At 37.3% G+C, this 19,533-nt stretch overlaps 1 protein-coding gene across 2 annotated transcripts in view; it reads right to left on the reverse strand.

Annotated features, from left to right (window-relative positions):
- Positions 1-19,533, reverse strand: part of Eps15 (epidermal growth factor receptor pathway substrate 15) — a 123,148-nt gene that overhangs the window by 47,019 nt on the left and 56,596 nt on the right. For both annotated transcript variants that reach the window (XM_042674684.1, XM_042674694.1), the window contains exons 11-12: positions 19,038-19,194; positions 14,101-14,186 (exon numbers count right to left, since the gene is read on the reverse strand). In XM_042674684.1, the coding sequence (XP_042530618.1) occupies positions 14,101-14,186; positions 19,038-19,194 (243 nt within the window). The remainder of the gene's footprint in view (positions 1-14,100; positions 14,187-19,037; positions 19,195-19,533) is intronic.

Here is a 19,533-nt window from a genome sequence, read left to right on the forward strand (position 1 = left end):
CTGGGTGCTGTCCCTGAGCTCTTCAGCTCAAGGCTAGTACTCTATCACTTGAGCCACAGTGCCACTTCCCAATGTCTGTTTATAATTTAAAGTGTATAGGGTGGAGAAATAGTGAAGAGGTCTTCAAACATACCCTGAGGACCACTATCAACTAAATAAAATACTGGAATCTGAGGACACTTAATTCTTCATAGTATAGAAACCAATTAAATTTAACTTTTAAATTTATTTAGTAAACTAATTTCTGGTCTTGTAATAATTCCTTTTACAAAGAAAACCAAGTATCATAACGTATATTGCTAAACAGAAAAAAAATAAATAAAATGTTCAAGCTGGATTACCAGTGAGTAATGCCTGTAACTCTAGCTACTTATGAGGCTTAGATGTGGAAAATCAAAGTTCAAAGCCAGGCTAGGCAGAAAAATCTGAAAGACTCTATCCAATTAACCAATAAAATGTTGGACTGGAACTCTAGGCCTGGGCACTGACCCTGAGCTCTTCAGCTCAAGGTGAGCACTCTACCACTTCCAGTTTTCTGATGGTGAATTGGAGATGAGTCTCATGGACTTTCTTGCCCAGGCTGGCTTTGAACTGCCATACTCAGATCTCAGCCTCCTGAGATTATATGCATGAGCCACTGGTGCCTGGCTCATCATTTTCTATAAAGTAAATATGACTGAAACCTAGCCTGTGAATCAGACTGAAAAATCAAATAATTTCCTCATTGTTTTAGATTATAATGGCAGAGGCACCAAATTGTTATTTTGTTGTCTTGTAATGGCTCTTTAAAAATTTTTTTATTGTTATTATAAAGATGATGTACAGTTACACAGGTTTGGTAAAGAGTACATTTCTTTTTGGACAATATCATCCCTTCCCTTTCTCTCTCCAAGTTTTTCCCTCCCATCCCCACCTACAAGTTGTATAGTTCCATTTTCAACATAGTGTTCACTGAGTACCATTGTTTAACCTTTGTCTCTCCATTTCTGTTTCCCCTTACACCCTCAAACACAATGAATAGAACGAAAAGAAAACAAAATCAGCAAGAAAGAAAAAAAAATCTTGTTTCCATTTCCTGGAGTTCATTTTGATAAATATTATTTTGTATGATCAGAGGCACACAGACATTGTACCTTTCTGTTCCACTCCTAAAAGTATCCATCTACTTTTGGTCTCACTGTGTGTGAATGCCTATAGACCTATATAATTTATTATATCTTGGTGTCTGTAATGGCTCTTAACTTCTGTAACTATTGTCTCATTTACAAATAAACATATATATATATATATATATTTTGGTCGGTCATGGGGCCTAAACTCTGGGCCTGGGCTCTGTCCTTCAGCTCTTCAGCTCAAGGCTAGTGCGAGAAAGTGTCACTTCTGGCTTTTTCTGCTTACGTGGTGCTAAGGAATCAAACCCAGGGCCTCAGACATGCAAGGCAAGCACTCTACTACTGAACCACCTTCCCAGCCCCAAATAAAAATATTTAAACATACATTTAGGTGCATTAAAAAACTGCTTGTTCTTATATCTTGTCCTTTTAGCTCTTGTTTTGAACAGCATATTTTTTTTTCAAAGTTGATGCATTCATAGTGTATATAAAGCATTTTTTTTTTTCTTCAGTCATGGGGCTTAAAATCTGGGCCTGGGCGCTGTTTCTGAGCTCTTCAGTTCAAGGCTAGCGCTCTACCACTTGAGCCACAGCACTACTTCCGGCCTTTTCTATTTATATGGTGCTGAGGAATCAAACCCAGGGCCTCATGCATCCAAGGCAAGCACTCTATCACTGAGCCACCTTGCCAGCATTGTATTTAATAGTAGTCAACTTAAAAACTTTTCAAGAGGGCTGGGAAGGTGGCTCAGTGGTAGAGCACTTGCCTTGCATGCCTGAGGCCCTGGGTTCGATTCCTCAGCACCACATAAGCAAAAAGAAAAAAGCCGGAAGTGGCACTGTGGCTCAAGTGGTAGAGCGCTAGCCTTGAGCTGAAGAGCTGAGGGACAGCGCCCAGGCCCAGAGTTCTGGCCCCACAACTGGACTCCAAAAAAAAAAAAAAAAACTTTTCAAGAGTCTGTCATAATAAAAAGTTATGCCTTTTTCTAAAGGTAGTATTAATAGTACTGTATTTAGTTAACTTATTTTTTTCTAAAGGTAATATATTCAAAGCACTGTACTCAGCTAACTTGAAAACTTTTTTTTTTAATTCTTTTTTTTCTTCTTCTTCTTCTTCTTTTTTTTTTTATTTGGGTCCGGTTGTGGGGGCTGAACTCTGGGCCTGGGCGCTGTCCCTCAGCTCTTCAGCTCAAGGCTAGCATGCTACCACTTGAGCCATAGCACCACTTCTGGCTTTTTTTTTTCTGCTAATGTGGTGCTGAGGAATCGAACCCAGGGCCTCATGCATGCAAGGCAAGTGCTCTTCCACTGAGCCACCTTCCCAGCCCCTAACTTGAAAACTTTTAAAGAGTTTATAATCATAATAAAAATTGGGATTTATATTCAGCTTCTCAAGGAATAATATGGATAGGACAGAAATACTATGGATATACAATCATTTTGCCCAAATTACCACTCATCTTGGATGTCATAACAGGAAAAACTTCATCTTAGTAATTCCCCAAAACGAAATGATTCTAATCATCATCTATTTTAGATGATCTCTCTGGCTTTATTTATTCCTATGATACTTGCACATCCTGAAGAATCCATAAGGGCCAAAGCTACATAGAGAAGCAGGAATGAAGTTTCCTGGTATTAAAAGGCCAATAGCTCTGATTCCACATAGCCTAATGCCTCAACCATCAAGGAAAGCAAGGCTGAAGCTAGACTTTCACAGGTCTATTGTTGATATAAATCTAATACAAAGTGATCAAAAGCTATTCACAAGATCAGGTTGCGGAATCTTGAGGTCATGCAGTTCACTTCCACTTCCCAGGCTCTGTTTATGGGGACCAGGAAGTGAGCCATCTTTCTTAACTTTGATACAATTCTAATATTATCATAGAGATAAGTATATCATCTTCAAAGTCCTTCCAAGATGCACTGTTTTATGACTTTTTCCCCCCTGAATACAAGCAATCACTGTTTTCTAGCCAGAAAACAGTAAAAACTAGAAACCATTGGAAACTAGAAAAGAAATAAAGATGTATTTTTCCAAACTGAGAATTTATAAAAATTGTTCTGCAGCACATTTTCAAGTCTGAAAATGCTGTTAATTCTCATCATAAGTAAGGCATCTGGGTCTTAAGGAGAGTAAAAAAAAAAAAAAAGAACAATAACCTGGAGACCTGGATTCTAGTCTCCCTCTGCTGTGAAAGTTATTCTCTTAATTAGGTTACTTAACCTTTCAGTGGCCAAGGCTTATTTTTCATATGTAAATGCTTCTATCTCTGAGGTCTGGAAGGCTAAAAATACAAGATGTCATGTAATAAAACAAAAGGCAATCTTTGAGCCTAAATGTTAATGTTACCTAGAGCACCTGATGAAGTAACTTTCAAAAATTTGTAAAAAGGATTTGGGATTACAAAAATATAGAAAACACTAAGTTCAGAATACATAAGGATTAAAATCACTCCCCCCAAATCTGATCTATTCAAAATAGTCTATTTTCTACTTTTAGAAACTCACTATATGGGTTCAAATCACGGGATTTGAAGAATAATGGTCCAAAATTTAAATATTGGTTCCATTAGCACCACCCTTCCCTTGTAGGATCCAGTAATCTTTCTACAGGAGACTATTCTCTTCCTTCTTCATCTAATGTTTTTCTGCCCATGTGTTTCAAACAAAAGAGGCTACCTTTTTGTAGACTCTCTGGGCAAGAATTGACCAGGGATTGGCTCCTGACCCAAGTTTAACCAATTACAGTTTCCCAATTCACAAGTACAGTAATTAAGAATGTGCCTGTGACCAAAGAAAAAGGCAGTTAGAATCTTTATCTAGGATCTCTTTATCTGAAGCTAATAAGAGCAATATTACCAACATGGCATTTTCTTTCCTCTTCCTTCTCTCTCTCTCCTTAGTCCCTCTCCTTTCTCCAAGCCCTTCCCTTCCTCCTATTCCTATTCCTTTTCTTCTTCTTCTTCTTCTTCTTCCTCTTCCTCTTCTTCTTCTTCTACTACTACTACTATTACTACTACAACATAATAAAAGCTAGCATTTATTAATGCTACATGGTTAGTATTAGGGTGATAAGCACCTAATGTGAATTATCTCATTCCTTTTACGAAAAATCACTCTTATGGAACAATGAAGAAAGGCAAATGTAAGTCTAGGAGCTATTAGCAGTTGTCCCTGCTTAAAGAAAAATAAAGTTTTAATACAAAGAAGCTAAAAGGCAGGGACAGAGTAAGTTTTGGTATGGCTTAGGCTCTGCTCCTGACACTTCTTGTAATAGTTAATTTTAGGCAACAGTACTCAGATATGTATACCAACAACAGTATAAATGTTAAGAAGGTAATTTTTAGGTGAGATTAACAATAGATTCTATTGAGTAAAGCACATTACCCTGCTTAATGTAGGTGAATCTCATCTAATCATTTGAAGATTAGAAAATGTAGGAGAAAGATTGAAGTTCCCAAAGAGAGAATAAATACTATTTTGAGCTGCAATATCAACTACTTCATAGGTTTAGGTGGAACTTTGAAACCAGGTAGTCAAATACTGTGTCATTAAACATATAGATCTCTACCTCAGTCATTCAAGAATGATTTTCTTTTTTTAATTTTAGCTGGGCATGGTGGTATATGCCTGTAATCCTAGCACTTGGGAGACTGAGACATGAGAGTTCAAGTCCAGCTTGAGCTACAGAGCAGAACCTGTCTCAAAAAAAGGTTTTATAAGGTATCCTTAGGATGTAATTTGATTTTTAACAATAATGTAATGTTACTATCTATACAATGTTTTAAGTAAGGTCTCATGTTTTTTGCCCAGGCTGAACTGGATGATGATGTTCTTTGATTCCATTACTACTAGAAATCATTATATCTGAAGAGATGGTTGCTTTTATAGTATCAGATGTGGAGCTCCAAACAGACCTCATCTGATCTGTTTCTGGCTCTGTAAGATCTATGGCACTGGCACTAGAAGGTGTCAGTTATGACTGCCTCAGCAGTGTGTATTACTGATGGAATAACTGAAGCCTGGGGTGTGTATTTAAGGAACCTACCTAGTTAATTTTCACATAAAGTATATGAACCATCAGTAAAGTTATCTGTGTAGTAGTCCTTTTATTTAATATGCCCTTATTGAAGTCTGACATTTTATTTCTGTGTTTTCCTGTATAAGCTTTCCCAGGTGAAATTCTATTTCCCTGCCTAAGATGATTCTTTCCTTCAAGGCTTAGCTGAGGTCTCACTCTAATTTTAATTTTTATTTATTTATTTATTTGTCAATTGTGGGGTTTGAACTCTGGGCCTGGGCGCTGTCCCTGAGCTCTTCAGCTCAAGGAAAGCATTGCACCACTTGAGCCACAGTACCACTTCCTCACCCTCTCAGACAGGAGATATTTCTACTGATAAACATACCATTACTATGTATACAATGTTTCAGGTAAGGTCTCATGTTTTTTACACAGGCTGAACTGGATGATGATCTTCTTCCTACTTAGACCTTCCATGTAGCAAGATTACAGGCGTAAACCACCACACCTGGTTTTTGTATTTGTTGAGATGAATTCTCCTTAATTTTCTTTTTTTTTTTTTTTTTTTGGGTCCGGTCGTGGGGCCTGAACTCTGGGCCCGGGCGCTGTCCCTCAGCTCTTCAGCTCAAGGCTAGCACTCTACCACTTGAGCCACAGCGCCACTTCCGGCTTTTTTCTTATGTGGTGCTGAGGAATCGAACCCAGGGCCTCGAGCACGCAAAGCAAGTGCTCTACCACTGAGCCACCTTCCCAGCCCGAATTCTCCTTAATTTTCTGCCCAGGCTGGCCTCCAACTTTTGTCCTCTAGATTTCCATCTCATAAGCAGCTGGGATTAGTTTTTACATGAGCCATTCTGCTTGGCTCTGCATTGTAATTATCTCTTAATGTCCTCTTCCCTAGTACTTTATACCAAGTGTGTATACATTTGTGCTGAATTGAAAGTTTCTTAATGATCAGTATCTTATCTCATTATTTTATGTATCCCTAAAGTATAGCACTATGTTGAATCGTAGGTAGGTTTTCACATTGCACAGAGGTATATTGGATTCTGTTGTATATTTTCTCTTTCACTATTTACATCAGTTTTACATCTGACATAAAGTAGATACCTGCAGTTTATAAACAGTTTTTTATTATTTAAATTTTATCTAGAATCTATTTATTAAATGTGCTAGCTATATTATTTAATCCTCTATGTAACTATGAGATAGAAGTTTTATCATTCCTCGGGGCTGGGGAGGTGGCTCAGTGGTAGAGCGCTTGCCTTGCATGCATGAGGCTCTGGGTTCGATTCCCCAGAACCACATAAGCAAAAAGAAAAAAGCCGGAAGTGGTGCTGTGGCTCAAGTGGTAGAGCGCTAGGCTTGAGCTAAAAGAGCTGAGGGACAGCGCCCAGGCCCAGAGTTCAGGTCCCACGACCAGACCCCCCCCCCAAAAAAAGAAGTTTTATCATTCCTCTTTGAAGAGAAGAAAAATGAAGCTTTAAAAAGACGATATAACATATCTAAATGGAGTTTGTTTAGGCAAAATGAAGAGTTTTATGACTACATGTACTTGAGTTAACAAGGGTAGGTGGAAAATAGGTTAGGGCTCTTCATAAAAACAGAACCTATAGGATGTGGTTTAGAGAATTATAGGTATAGAGAATTAATTCATCTACTCTGACCAATAGTTACTAAGCAGCTATCCAGTAAATCTCATGCTCTAAGAGACAAATAGATATTAAGAATGAAGAGGATGCAAACAATGAACAATAATTACTAACCTATGTTTAGAGTTTATCATGTTCTTAGACCTCTGGTAAGCATTTTACATGGCATTAGTTATATTTCTATTTTACAGATGGAGAAACTGAGGCATGGTTATGTAAATTTGATCAAATTATGTCAGATCATTAGCAATCTGACTAAAAAGCCCATGCTGTTAAATTCTACACTATACTGTCCCATTCTTATTTTTAGAAAAGACAGTCTTTGCCATCATATAAACTTCAGAATCTACTTGGGGAAAGAAATACAGCTCAATATTTTAAATGCTGTGAGAAAAATTAAATGTTTTCTAAATTGAGATAGATAAGAGGGTAAGCTTCTGGGAAATAAAGACTTGTCTCAACATTTCATTTGAAAAAATCAAGATAAAACTCTACTCAGGAATGTTGCAAGAATTCAACAGGATAATTTATGAAAATAGGTATGTTACAACCCTAGTAACTAGGTAAAAATTATCCTGTTTATAGGTCTAAAACCAGAACAATGAACATGTCTGACAGGATGTGGCTTTTTCTTTCTGATTTCTTGCTAAAAGAACAGAGACAGGAAGGAAGTAAGAGCTAGCAGAAGACAAAATATTAACTCCTGCCTCAGCATACCATCAGGAGTACACTATTCTAAGTGATTGAAGCAATTTCTCAGTATGTGTCCTCTTTCCTTCTAGTAAGAACTGGTAAGTAAAATCGAAAACATTTCATCTCTAGAGTAAGGATTCTTACAAATAAGATAATGGAGAAATTTTTTTTTTTTTGGGGGTCCGGTCGTGGGGCCTGAACTCTGGGCCTGGGCACTGTCCCTCAGCTGTTCAGCTCAAGGCTAGCGCTCTACCACTTGAGCCACAGCGCCACTTCTGGCTTTTTTCTTTTTGCTTATGTGGTGCTGAGGAATCAAACCCAAGGCCTCAGGCATGCAAGGCAAGTGCTCTACCACTGAGCCACCTTCCCAGCCCTCATGGAGAATTTTTAAGGGTCTAGGAACTCTTAAATAAATGTAAAATAGTATAAACGTGGATACATGTCTTTACTATACTATTTCTAGAACAAGCACTAATACCGTACAACAGATTTTACAGAGAAATCCCTAACATGAAGATAGGTCTCTAATTCCATGATTTAGCAATTCCTCTTCTGGTACTATACACAAAAGATCTAGAAGGAGAGCCTCAAAGAGGTATTTGTTTTCATTATTTACAATAGCTAAAACATAAAAGCAAGCTACATTTCTACTGCCCCCCTCCCCTTTGTCAGTCCTGGGGCTTGAACTCAGGTCAGGACCTAGGCACTATCCCTGAGCTTCTTTTGCTCAAGGCTAGCACTCTACCACTTGAGCCACAGTGCTGCTTTTGGCTTTTTCCATTTATATGGCACTAAGGAAATTGAGCCCAGGGTTTCATGAATGCTAGGCAAGTACTCTAATACTACACAACATTTCCAACCTAACAAGCTAAATTTCAATCAGCAAATATGTGGACAAGCAAAATGTGATATATATGCACAATTTAATACCATTTAGTCTTAAAAATGAAGGGAATTCTGACTTATACTACAGATGAATCTAGGGGGCATTAAGCTAAATAAAATAAATCAGTCATAAAAATTCAACGCATAATTCTTCTACTCAAAAATCATAAGAGACAGAAAGTAGAATAATGGTTGCCAAAGGGCAGCACAGGGTGAGGGGAGCAGGAAAGCCACTGTTTAATGAGTATAGTTTCAGTTCTACAAGATGAAAGGAATTTTGGAGATGGGAATGGTGACAGTTATATAACATTACAATATACACAAAACGCTTAAGATGATAAATTTTGTATTATAAATTTTGGGCTGCAGGTCTTTGGACAGAAGTCTGCCTGCAAACTGCTAGTGCTCTAATAAACACTCCCAATTCAACCCACTCAAAATGTGGCTCCTCTGTATCTTCCTACTGAATTCACCTTATAACAGATGGAGATCCCAGTGCCAAGGAAGGCATCTGGGTTTCCTGAAGCCACTGGTGGACAGCCTCCACTAGCCAACTCCCATATGAGTGGTGTACCCCTGAAACGTTCCAGGGTCCCCTGTTCTGACAGCCAGCTTTGTGGACACTTGACAGGCCAAATCAATTTTTTTGGAGTCATTCAGAAATCTCCCAGAAGTCAGTCTCTGTTTTTCTGTCCTGTTTCATGTTTATATGTTTTCTGTATTCTGGGGATCAATCCATCGGGAATTTGAAGAGGAAAGGAGAGCAGAGGTGCTCGAAACCCACCCTTCTTCACCCACGTTGATGAGGTAGGGGAGTTCTGTCTGGTTGCTGTGTGGGAGCAGCTCACTCATTGGACTCTTGTACCATACAGGGTTCTGAAGTGCCTGTAGTGGAAAATCTGTGGCTCAAGACCTGCTCGGCATACTCTCATACAATAGAGGGTTCTGGATATAGTTGAGTGGGGGGGGCCCATTAAGGCCATGAAGCATGATTAGAAGTTTTCAGGTAAAAAAGGTAAAAGTTGGGGTTGGGAAGGTGGCTCAGTGGTAGAGCACTTGCCTTGCATGCCTGAGGCCCTGGGTTCCATTCCTCAGCACCACATAAGCAAAAAGAAAAAAACCAGAAGTGGCGCTGTGGCTCAAGTGGTAGAGGGATAGCCTTGAGCTGAAGAGCTGAGGGACAGCGCCCAGACCCAGAGTTCAGGTCCCACGACCGGACCCAAAAACAAAAAACAAAAAAACAAAAAAAAAAAAGGTAAAAGTTTCCAGGCAACAAAGAACAGTATAATCAGAGGCACCAAAGAATAAAAGTGCTGGCATGCTGAGGTAAGAGGTTATAAACCCATCCACCATACAGCTAGAAAAAAGGGATGAAGCTGAAAAGGTAGGTTAGAGCATAGTTCTTAACAATTAGAGAAGAAGGAGCAAACACAGTGTCTGCTCTCAGTGTACTTTAGAGTGCCATAGGAAATGCTGTACTGTGAAAGTGGCTGGGACAGAAAAATGGGCCAGGTTGCCAAAGGAACTCTATGAGGCAGAGCTCGTTATACTCTACTCAGAAGAGTAAACTAGATAGAATAAACTAGATAGATGGAGAGCCACCAAAGGATCCTAGTTGTTTTTGTCCAGTCCTGGGATTTGAACTCAGAGACTAGGTGCTGTCCCTGAGCCTCTTTGTGCTCAAGGCTAGCATTCTATCACTTAAGCCACAGGGCTGCTTCTGGCCTTTTTCTAAGTAGTTTATTGGAGATAAGGAGTCACATGGTCTTTTCTGGCTTGGAAGGGTGATACTCAGATCTCAGCCTCCTGAGTAGCTAGGATTACTGGCATGAGTCACCAGCGCCCAGCCTGAATTGTATTTTATGTAAGTTGGTCCAAATAAAGGCAGGAAAGGCTCAAAAAAAGAACCAATCAAAAGGTTTAAATAGTGATCAAGATAAAAGGTAAAAGCTAAAACAGTAGAACAGAAAAAACAGAATTCAGTAATAATGAATTGTTTTTTCATCTATTATAGGCCAAGCACTAAAGCTATAACAATGTACAAGAAAATAATCCCTATTGCTGAGGACACAATTTAAAGGGAGATTCCTCTAAAAAAGACTATTAATAGTCAGAGGGTCAAAAGGTAAAATAATCAGAGAAGACCTACCCTCACAAAGAAAATAACACTGATGGTGAATTTAAATAATGAGATATAGATAATAATAAAGATAATAATAATAAAGAATACAGAGGAAATAGTGGCTCATATCTATAATTCTAGCTACTTAAGAGGCTAAGATCTGAGATTCTAGGTTTGAAGCCAGCCCAAGCAGAAAAATCCATGAGACTCTTATCTCCAATAAACCAGAAAAAGACTAGAAGTAGAGCTCAAATGATACAGCACCAGCAATAAGTAAAAAAGCCTGAGGTCTAAAGTTCAAGCCCCAGTACTGGGGCACACACACAAACAAAAAGAAACAACCAAGATGGTGGGTAGAATCTTTTATCAGACACACAATTCAGTTCAAATTCTTTTTCCTGTTTTATAGTTGTACACATCACATTCTGATATATTAATAAACACTTTAAAGACAGAATAGGAAATCTTACAGAAAAAATGTCATTTATAATAATAAAAGCCAAGGTTTATAATGTAATGTCTTGAAGACCTACTGACCTAAAAGAGCTATTAAAAAAGTTAACTTTAACAACTATAATGAGTATTTCATTTCTGTAGTTATATTTCATTTCTGTAGTTATAAGATAATACAGGTTTGCTTACCTTATAGATATCACCTATAAAGTCTAGAGAAGCTTTACACAAATATCAAATCATGTGTAAATGTCACACACTGATAAAATGTAATGATCACCCCCCCAAATCAATAAGGTTTTGAAATCCTCTCTCATAATTAGACAGTCACAAAATGTTAGATATATTCTTTTTATTGTCATTCCCTATATAAGAAGCTGAAAATTATTGAAAGTTTATCTGACCAAAATGTAATATATATTAAAAATGGCAAGCCAGGCGCTGGTGGCTCACACCTGTAATCCTAGCTACTCAGGAGGCTGAGATCTGAGCATCTCGGTTCAAAGCCAGCCCAGACAGGAAAGTCTGTGAGACTCTTCTCTCCAATAAACCACTAGAAAACTGGAAGTGATGCTATGGCTCAGGCGGTAGAGCACTTGCCTTGAGCTGAGGGGCAGTGCCTAGGCACAGAGTTGAAGCCCCACAACCAACCAAAAAAAAAAAAAATGGTGGCACATGTAAGGACATCTATCTACAATCTTACTAACATTTACTACCAAAAATGTATACATGCTGGGTGCCGGTGGCTCACACCTGTAATCCTAGCTACTCAGGAGGCTGAGATCTGAGAAACGTAGTTCAAAGCCAAACTCTCATCTCCAATAAACCATCAAAAAGGCACTATAGCTCAAGTGGTAGAGCACTAGCCTTGAGGTAAAGAGCTGAGGGACAGCACTCAGGCCCAGAGTTCAAGCCCCACAACCGACCAAAAAAAAAAATTTATACATTAGATAAGTATAATGGAACTCAATGTAATAGAAACAACAAAAAGCCAATTTTCCAAAAGCAAGTTTGATAAAATTTAATATAAGGCAGATATGCTCAATATTAAGCAACAAATCTTAAATTACTACAGTTGACTTCAGAAATCATCTCTCCTTCAGGCAATTACTTCCTATTTTCATTTGAGAAAAGCCCCTTCTCTACATGGTTTTGGTTGCAAACTACACTCCAACATACTTCCAGACAGCATGTACAACAAATCAGTGATCTATGTGTTCACTGGCTGACTAGCTCAGATATAGGCTTTTTTACGAACTGCCAATAAAGAACTCTTCCCTAAACTTAATTATAAGCCTATGAGGCTACATGTGCTATAGCTCTCTTGCTAATGTAAAGAGAAGTATATCCAAGAATAGAATCAATCCAGTAGAAATAGAAACAAGAAATGGTGAGAGCAAAAAAATGATCATATCATTTGAGTCTCAATGTCAAGCTATGCTTCCAGTAATCTCCACCTCTAAAAGGTTTTAGTTTCATCTGTCAGTATGTTAGTTGAAGTTAGTTGGGATTGCGCTTTCTCTTACAAAGAAAAAAAAAAAACTCTCATAACTAAGTTTCCTTATAGCAATCTTAGTATACTCTTATAGAGAAGATAGGAGTATTGTCAAATTATTGCCATGTTAGCCAGATAAGTTGCTTATTCCCTTTAATAATAACATCAATAAAATAAGGTATTACCCATTATTTGTTTCAAAGAGCTGTAAAGGGAAGAAGGAGGAGGAGGAGGAAGAACAGGAACAGGAAGAGGAGGAGGAAGAGGAAGAGGAAGAGGGGGTGGGGGAGGACAAGAAGAAGAAGAGAAGGAGGAAGGAGGAAGGAGGAAAGAGGAAAGAGGAAGGAGGAGGGGGAGGAGGAAGAGGGGGAGGGGGAGGGGAAGGGGGAGGAGGAGGGGAAGGGGGGGAGGAGGAAGAGGAGAGGGAGGAGGAGGGAAGGGGAAGGGGGGGAGGAGGAGGGGAAGGGGAAGGGGGGAGGAGGAAGAGGAGGGGGAGGAGGAGGAAGAGGAGGAGGGGATGAGAAGGGGGAGGAGGAGGAGGAGGGAGAGGAGGAGGAGGAGGAGGAGGAGGGGGAGGAGAAGGAGAAGGAGAAGAAGGAGAAGGAGAAGAAGGGAACCAGGTGCCAGTGGCTCATGGAGGCTGAGATCTGAGGATCACAGTTCAAAATCAGCCCCAGCAGAAAAGTCCATGAGACTCTTATCTCTAATAAACTACTGAGAAAACACTGACATGGCTCTGTGGTTCAAGTGGTAGAGTGCTAGCCTTGAGCAGCACAAAGAGGCCAGAGACAGTGCCCAGGCCCTGAGTCCAAGCCCCAGAATTGGCCAAAAAAAAAAAAGAAGGTTGGTCTATATACAAAGTGGTATTTAAGTCCCTTGCCTTATAGGTGGAAAAGTAATCTCATCTGTTTTGTAAATAATGTTAGGAAGTCATTTTTACAGTAAATATTGCCATAAAGATTCCAGGAAATGAGAATTTAAGAAATATCAATAATAATGACTATATTCAGATTTAAATATAATTGTATTTGAGTTTGTTCTACACATACCATATACAAGAAAGAAGATTCAATTTAGAATCAAGTAGTCCTGGGAAAAGGTGTTATATAGAACACAAGTTTGTTTGAGTACAATGGTCTAAGTGCCTTAACTTCTTTATCTATAAAACAAGAAACGATCTAGTCCTAACACTCAGTGGTAGAGACAGGAGAAAAACAACAACAACAATAACAGAAACAACAAAAACAACAGTCTTCACAAAATTTTGTGAGGATTAAGTAGTAAAGCACTTGGCATGGTGTCTGTATTTCATATTCCTAAGATAAAATAATAGTTTCCTAATCTATTCAAATAGCTAAAGAAAACCTATTATTTCATTCATTCTAAGACACATTTATTTCACTACCGGAAATCAAAAGTATTTTACAGTTAATGCTATTGCTGTGTTTATTGAATACTCTTTTACAGTAGTACATAAAAAAAAAATAGCATATGCTGTCACCAAAGGTTACCTTTATTTGATGAAATAAGGTATACTGATTCCAGTGAAGTCTGAGTATGGTACTTAACAAAGTGACATTTACTCAAATATACATTAGAAACAGAAATGTGTGGTGTGTGTGTGTGTGTGTGTGTGAAGTTAGCTGTAATTTTAAATTACATACCTCTGCAGGTCAACTATTTCATTGTTAAGGGTATCTAGCTCCTTAATAGCAGAAAAATCTGCAACAGGACTTGATCCTATGATGTTCTAAAAACAAAAAGTTCACAATTATGTATTATTACTATGAAATTATGTAATATAAACACTAAAATATTAAAAAGATTTACATGAAATAGTGTTGCATAATCCACTTCATTAGTAACAATTCATTTAATAGAATTATATCTAATATCATTAATATTTCTATGCTTATAATTATGTAAGTATAAGAGTTTCCTTAAATGTTCCAAAGCTATTATTCTATAATATAAACCCCACCTTTGTCACTTGATCCTATTCTGTGTAGAAGCTCATAGTGAAACAGATACCTAACAAATTAATTTCTCCAATGAAGAATAATTTTTTAGAGAGATGTAATTTATTTAGTACTTGTATCATCTGGTAAAGGATAAACAAATTTTTGTCAAATCTCAGAACTGTGATTGATTTTACTCAACATTAAATTCTATTAAATAATTTTTAGCGTTTATTTAAAGTAAACCCAACTGTTCAGGCTTGTTCCACAGTAAATATCAGTATTATCATATATAAGACTTTTCATATATGACGTACTTTTCATTATTATTTTCTTTTAATAATGAAGGTGCCAAAAATCATCTCAGAATTTAAATAGCTTTAATTTAATTTTGGTTCTCCTATTTTACTAACTGCATGATCTTCACCAATAAAACAGGAAAATACATTTCTGCCCTATTTACTTTTTTTTTTTTTTTTTGTCGGTTGTGGGCTTGAACTCTGGGCCTGGGTGCTGTCCCTCAGCTCTTCAGCTCAAGGCTAGTGCCCTACCACTTGAGCCACAGCGCCACTTCCGGCTTTTTCTGCTTATGTGGTGCTGAAGAATCGAACCCAGGGCCTCATGCATGCAAGGCAAGCGCTCTACCACTGAGCCACCTTCCCAGCCCCTGCCCTATTTACTTTATAAATTAAATTTGAACTATCATTGATGTCCTGTATGGTAAAGTAAGAGCAAAAGGATAAACTGTTCTTTAAACCCTTAATTTATATCTCCAAACTAGAATCATATTAACAACAGAATAATCTACTTCTGGAAATGTTAAAACTAACACCTAAAAACAAGCAACCTAAAATACACTGATGACCTTATTATTAGAACATAAAAGTTAGTACTATGACTACGTAGGCTGTTATGAACTTACTCTATGTCACCACCTTACCCAAAGGTTCACAATGTCCCATCTCATACAACTATATCATTTAAAATTCACTAAGTACTGTCAAATCCATTAGTCAATTCTCCATTTCAGAGCTGAGGAAACTAATTCAATGACTGATAAAAGTTATAGAGTATTCAATTTCAAAAATGTGCAATTTCATACTATGTCCCTTGGCATGTGCATGCTAGGTAAATGAAACTACATAAAAGTAAACTTGATAAACAAATACATTAATCAAATCTTGCAAACAAGTCATTCTCTACTATTTAATGCCACACTGCATTTTTAGTACTAAGCTTTCTTGTTTAGACTAGCAATACCAAAATTTACCCATGAAGTTTCAATATTTTAAATTTTGTAATCATTATGAATTTATATAAATCTCTTAACTGCTTACTATATTCCACAGTATATGTTATATTAAATTAAAACTTTTAAAGTAGATTGTTGGATGAGGTATTTATGGGTTTTAGCTCTGTATTAAACATGACTTAGAAGCCAGGCTTGGCCAGGCAGCTGGATAGATAAACAAAATGAAAAACCAAATAGCCTTTGATCTTACCTTCATTACCAATAGTAATTTCTATTACTTAAATGCTATTGAGACATTTGCTATCAGAAGTGCAAATATACCAAGAAACACATGATTTTTTTTTTTTTTGGGTCCGGTCGTGGGGCCTGAACTCTGGGCCTAGGCGCTGTCCCTCAGCTCTTCAGCTCAAGGCTAGCGCTCTACCACTTGAGCCACAGTGCCACTTCCGGCTTTTTTCTTTTGGCTTATGTGGTGCTGAGGAATGGAACCCAGGGCCTCAGGCATGCAAGGCAAGCGCTCTACCACTGAGCCACCTTCCCAGACCCAAGAAACACATGATTTCTATACCTATTCTATTACTTTAAATTTAAGACTCACATTTGACAGTCTTTGCTATTAAAATATCAAATAAGACACAGTGAGACAAATTAGTTTAACCATAAACAAGTTAGGAATGAAACTGTACATGACTAAAATGACATGCAATCTGGAAGCATGGAAAAAGTTCAGCTAATAATTCAAGGGCTTGGGAAGAAAAATGTAGCATTTTTCCCATCTTTCACACTGTCTCATGAATTTCACAAAAATTCCACTTTGGTGATTTTAAGTGGATCAAAGCCTAGGGGAGGCAAGCTAAAATGCCCACAAATGACCAAGTGACATGAGTTTAAGTATTTTTCTCTCATTCACTTTGCTGCATAAAAATCCTGTATTTTCAAAATTATTTGCAAATTATTGTAAAAAATGCATAAAATAATTATTGTAAAAATGCATAAAATAAAGCTCTAACCTTGAGAGAGAGTAGCGTTAAGAAACTGACAGTACAAGAAAGACGAAAAGCAGAGTGCTGCAGAATGGAAAAAATAGTCCAAACTAGAAAAAACACAGAAAGAAAAGCAACATTCAAAAAAGGATTAGTCAAAGCTGCCAAAAAAGTAGCATTTTTTTGAAAATCAAATTATAAAAGCAAAAGAGATTATTGAAAGATAAATGTAAATTTTAATTTTTAAAGTTAAATTTTGGTTAACAGATAAGACAACAATGATAAACTCCCATTTTAATGAATAATACTGCTACCTAACACTAAGTATCTACATTCTAGTGAATGGACTTCAGACATATCTACTAAATTTAAAACTAGTATACTATATACTAATGTCAATAAACAAACACAATTTGCTTCAGAAACTTGCCTTATTTGTAATTTGTATGGAAAGTAAACAGTGAGACTCTCAGCAATTTGTAAAATAAAGAAGAAAAAAATCTACACAGATGAAAGGATAAAACAATATGTATAACAGAATATTATATAGCAAAGGGCATAAATATAAATTCGGCAACCTTTATCTTTTTTTATTTTTATTTTTTTTCCAGTCCTGGGGCTTGATCTCAGGTCCTGGGCACTGTCCCTGAGACTCTTGTGCTCAAGGCTAGCATTCTACTACTTAATCCACAGTGCCACTTCTGGCTTAAGTAGTTTACTGGCGATAAGAGTCTCATGGACTTTCCCTACCAGGGCTTTGAACTGTGATCCTCAGATCTCAGCCATTTGAATAACTAGGATTACTGGCATGAGCCATAACCACCTGGCAGCCTTTATCTTTTGGTGGCATCATTTTCAGCCTTTTCAAAATAGAGAACCCATGTCATATATCACAAAGAATCTAAAGAAAAGTTCCTAATATGCCCCAATACAAAGCTCACAAGCTGATCAGATGTTTATTAAAAATGTAACTCTCTAAACCTAGTAGTAAGTAAATGATATTTTTGTTTTCTTAGTGGCTTGATATCTTATTGGTTTGATTTTCTTAGAAAATCAAATTTTAACTATTATGAGATTTGTTAAAGTAGATTTTTTTTTTTTTTTTTTGTTGCCAGGACCTGGGTGTTGTTGCTGAGCTTTTTGCTCAAAGATAGCATTCTATCACTTGAGCCACAACTCCACTTTGGCTTTTTTGGTGGCTAATTGGAAATAAGAATTTCACAGACTTTCCTGCCAGAGCAAAAGCCAAAACATTTGTGTTTGAAAGAAAGGTCTCATACATAGTACACATTTGACAGTGCCTATTAGATGCTCTGGGATTCGTGTGTGTGTGTGTGTGTGTGTGTGTGTGTGTGTGTGTGTGTGTGTGTGTGTGTGTGTGTGTGTGTGTGTGTGTGTGTGTGTGTGTGTGTGTGTGTGTGTGTGTGTTTACGCAGGTGTCTTGCTAAAGCTCTGGGATTCTGGGATTCGTGTGTGTGTGTGTGTGTGTGTGTGTGTGTGTGTGTGTGTGTGTGTGTGTGGTGTGTGTGTTTGAGCTGGTGTCTTGCTAAAGCTCAGGGATTCGTGTGTGTGTGCGTGTGTGTGTGTGTGTGTGTGTGTTTGAGTTGGTGTCTTGCTATGTTACCCAGGCTGGCCTTGAATTCCTGTGCTAAAATGATTCTTTCATCTTAGCCTCCCCCAGTAGTTAGTACTACAAGTGAGCATTACATGTGGCTCAAGTATTTAGTTTGAAAGGTAAAGACTATGTATACAAATCCTTAAAAGGTCGATTAAAGGCCAACGTATCCTAACTGTACCATACTAGGAAGGTTTCTAGGTGGAGAAACCAAGGTATAATAATACATAAAATGAAAGAGTCAGAAGCCCAAAGTAACTAAAATTGACATTTAGCTGTTCAAATATGAATCCAACTATATATTCAGGAACAAAGATCATCTCTGGCAAAAACCATGTACAGTTGTATCCTCAACATATAATTAAAGACTTTTTTGATGTAAAATTAACAAATAACCATCTCCTAGATTTTGTTTTCAAATTTATAGTTTTCTGTTAACAGTGAGTCATGAAATGAAATATAAAATTCTTAGTTTTTATTTAATTTTTACTCAATTCATAAAAATTACTTCACAAATCCGTGAAGGAAAACTAAGACCATATTTCCAGTTTAAGATCAGAACACGTAGCTATTAAATGTGTAATAAATAGTAGGATAAACAGGCTACAGACCAACCATGTCATTTATACAAAGAGCATATTTTTGATACATAATAACTAAACCATCAATAGTGTACTGGTCTACACTTAGCCAGATACATTTTCTCCATTATTCCATCTAAACTTACTGTGACTTGACATAGTATATGCTTCTTTCTATTAATACTTTCAGGTTCTCTTTTAAGACATCATACCTTTTGTAAACTGGTCCTGTCTGATGGTGGAATCATCTCAGGAGTAAGTATGTGAGGAGGATCAATGCCCTTTATTAACTTTTGATTGATTAAGTGAAAAGCCAAAGCAAACTGATCCTTTGAAAGCTTTCCACAGTCCTTTGTGTCACATAATGCCCTGCACAAATAAACAAAATGAATGGCATATAAATGCTATTAATATCATCCTAAAATTAAGGAGAAAAAATTACTATAACTAGGTATAATTTAAAAAATAATCAGTTAAATTAAAAAATTCAAAAAAATTTTTTTGCCAGTCCTGGGGCTTGAATTTGGGGACTGGGCACTGTCCCTGAGCCTTTTTTTGCTCAAGGATAGCACACCACTTGAGCCACAGCACCACTCTGGCCTTTTCTGTTTATGTGGTACTGAGGAATCAAAATCAGGGCTTCATGTATGCTAGGAAAGAACTCTACCACTAAGCCATTTAAAACGTATTTAAAAGAGACAATCACAT

The sequence above is a fragment of the Dipodomys spectabilis genome, unplaced genomic scaffold (genome assembly GCF_019054845.1).
Source record: "Dipodomys spectabilis isolate Male_0828 unplaced genomic scaffold, ASM1905484v1 ptg000002l, whole genome shotgun sequence".
NCBI lineage: Eukaryota > Metazoa > Chordata > Mammalia > Rodentia > Heteromyidae > Dipodomys > Dipodomys spectabilis.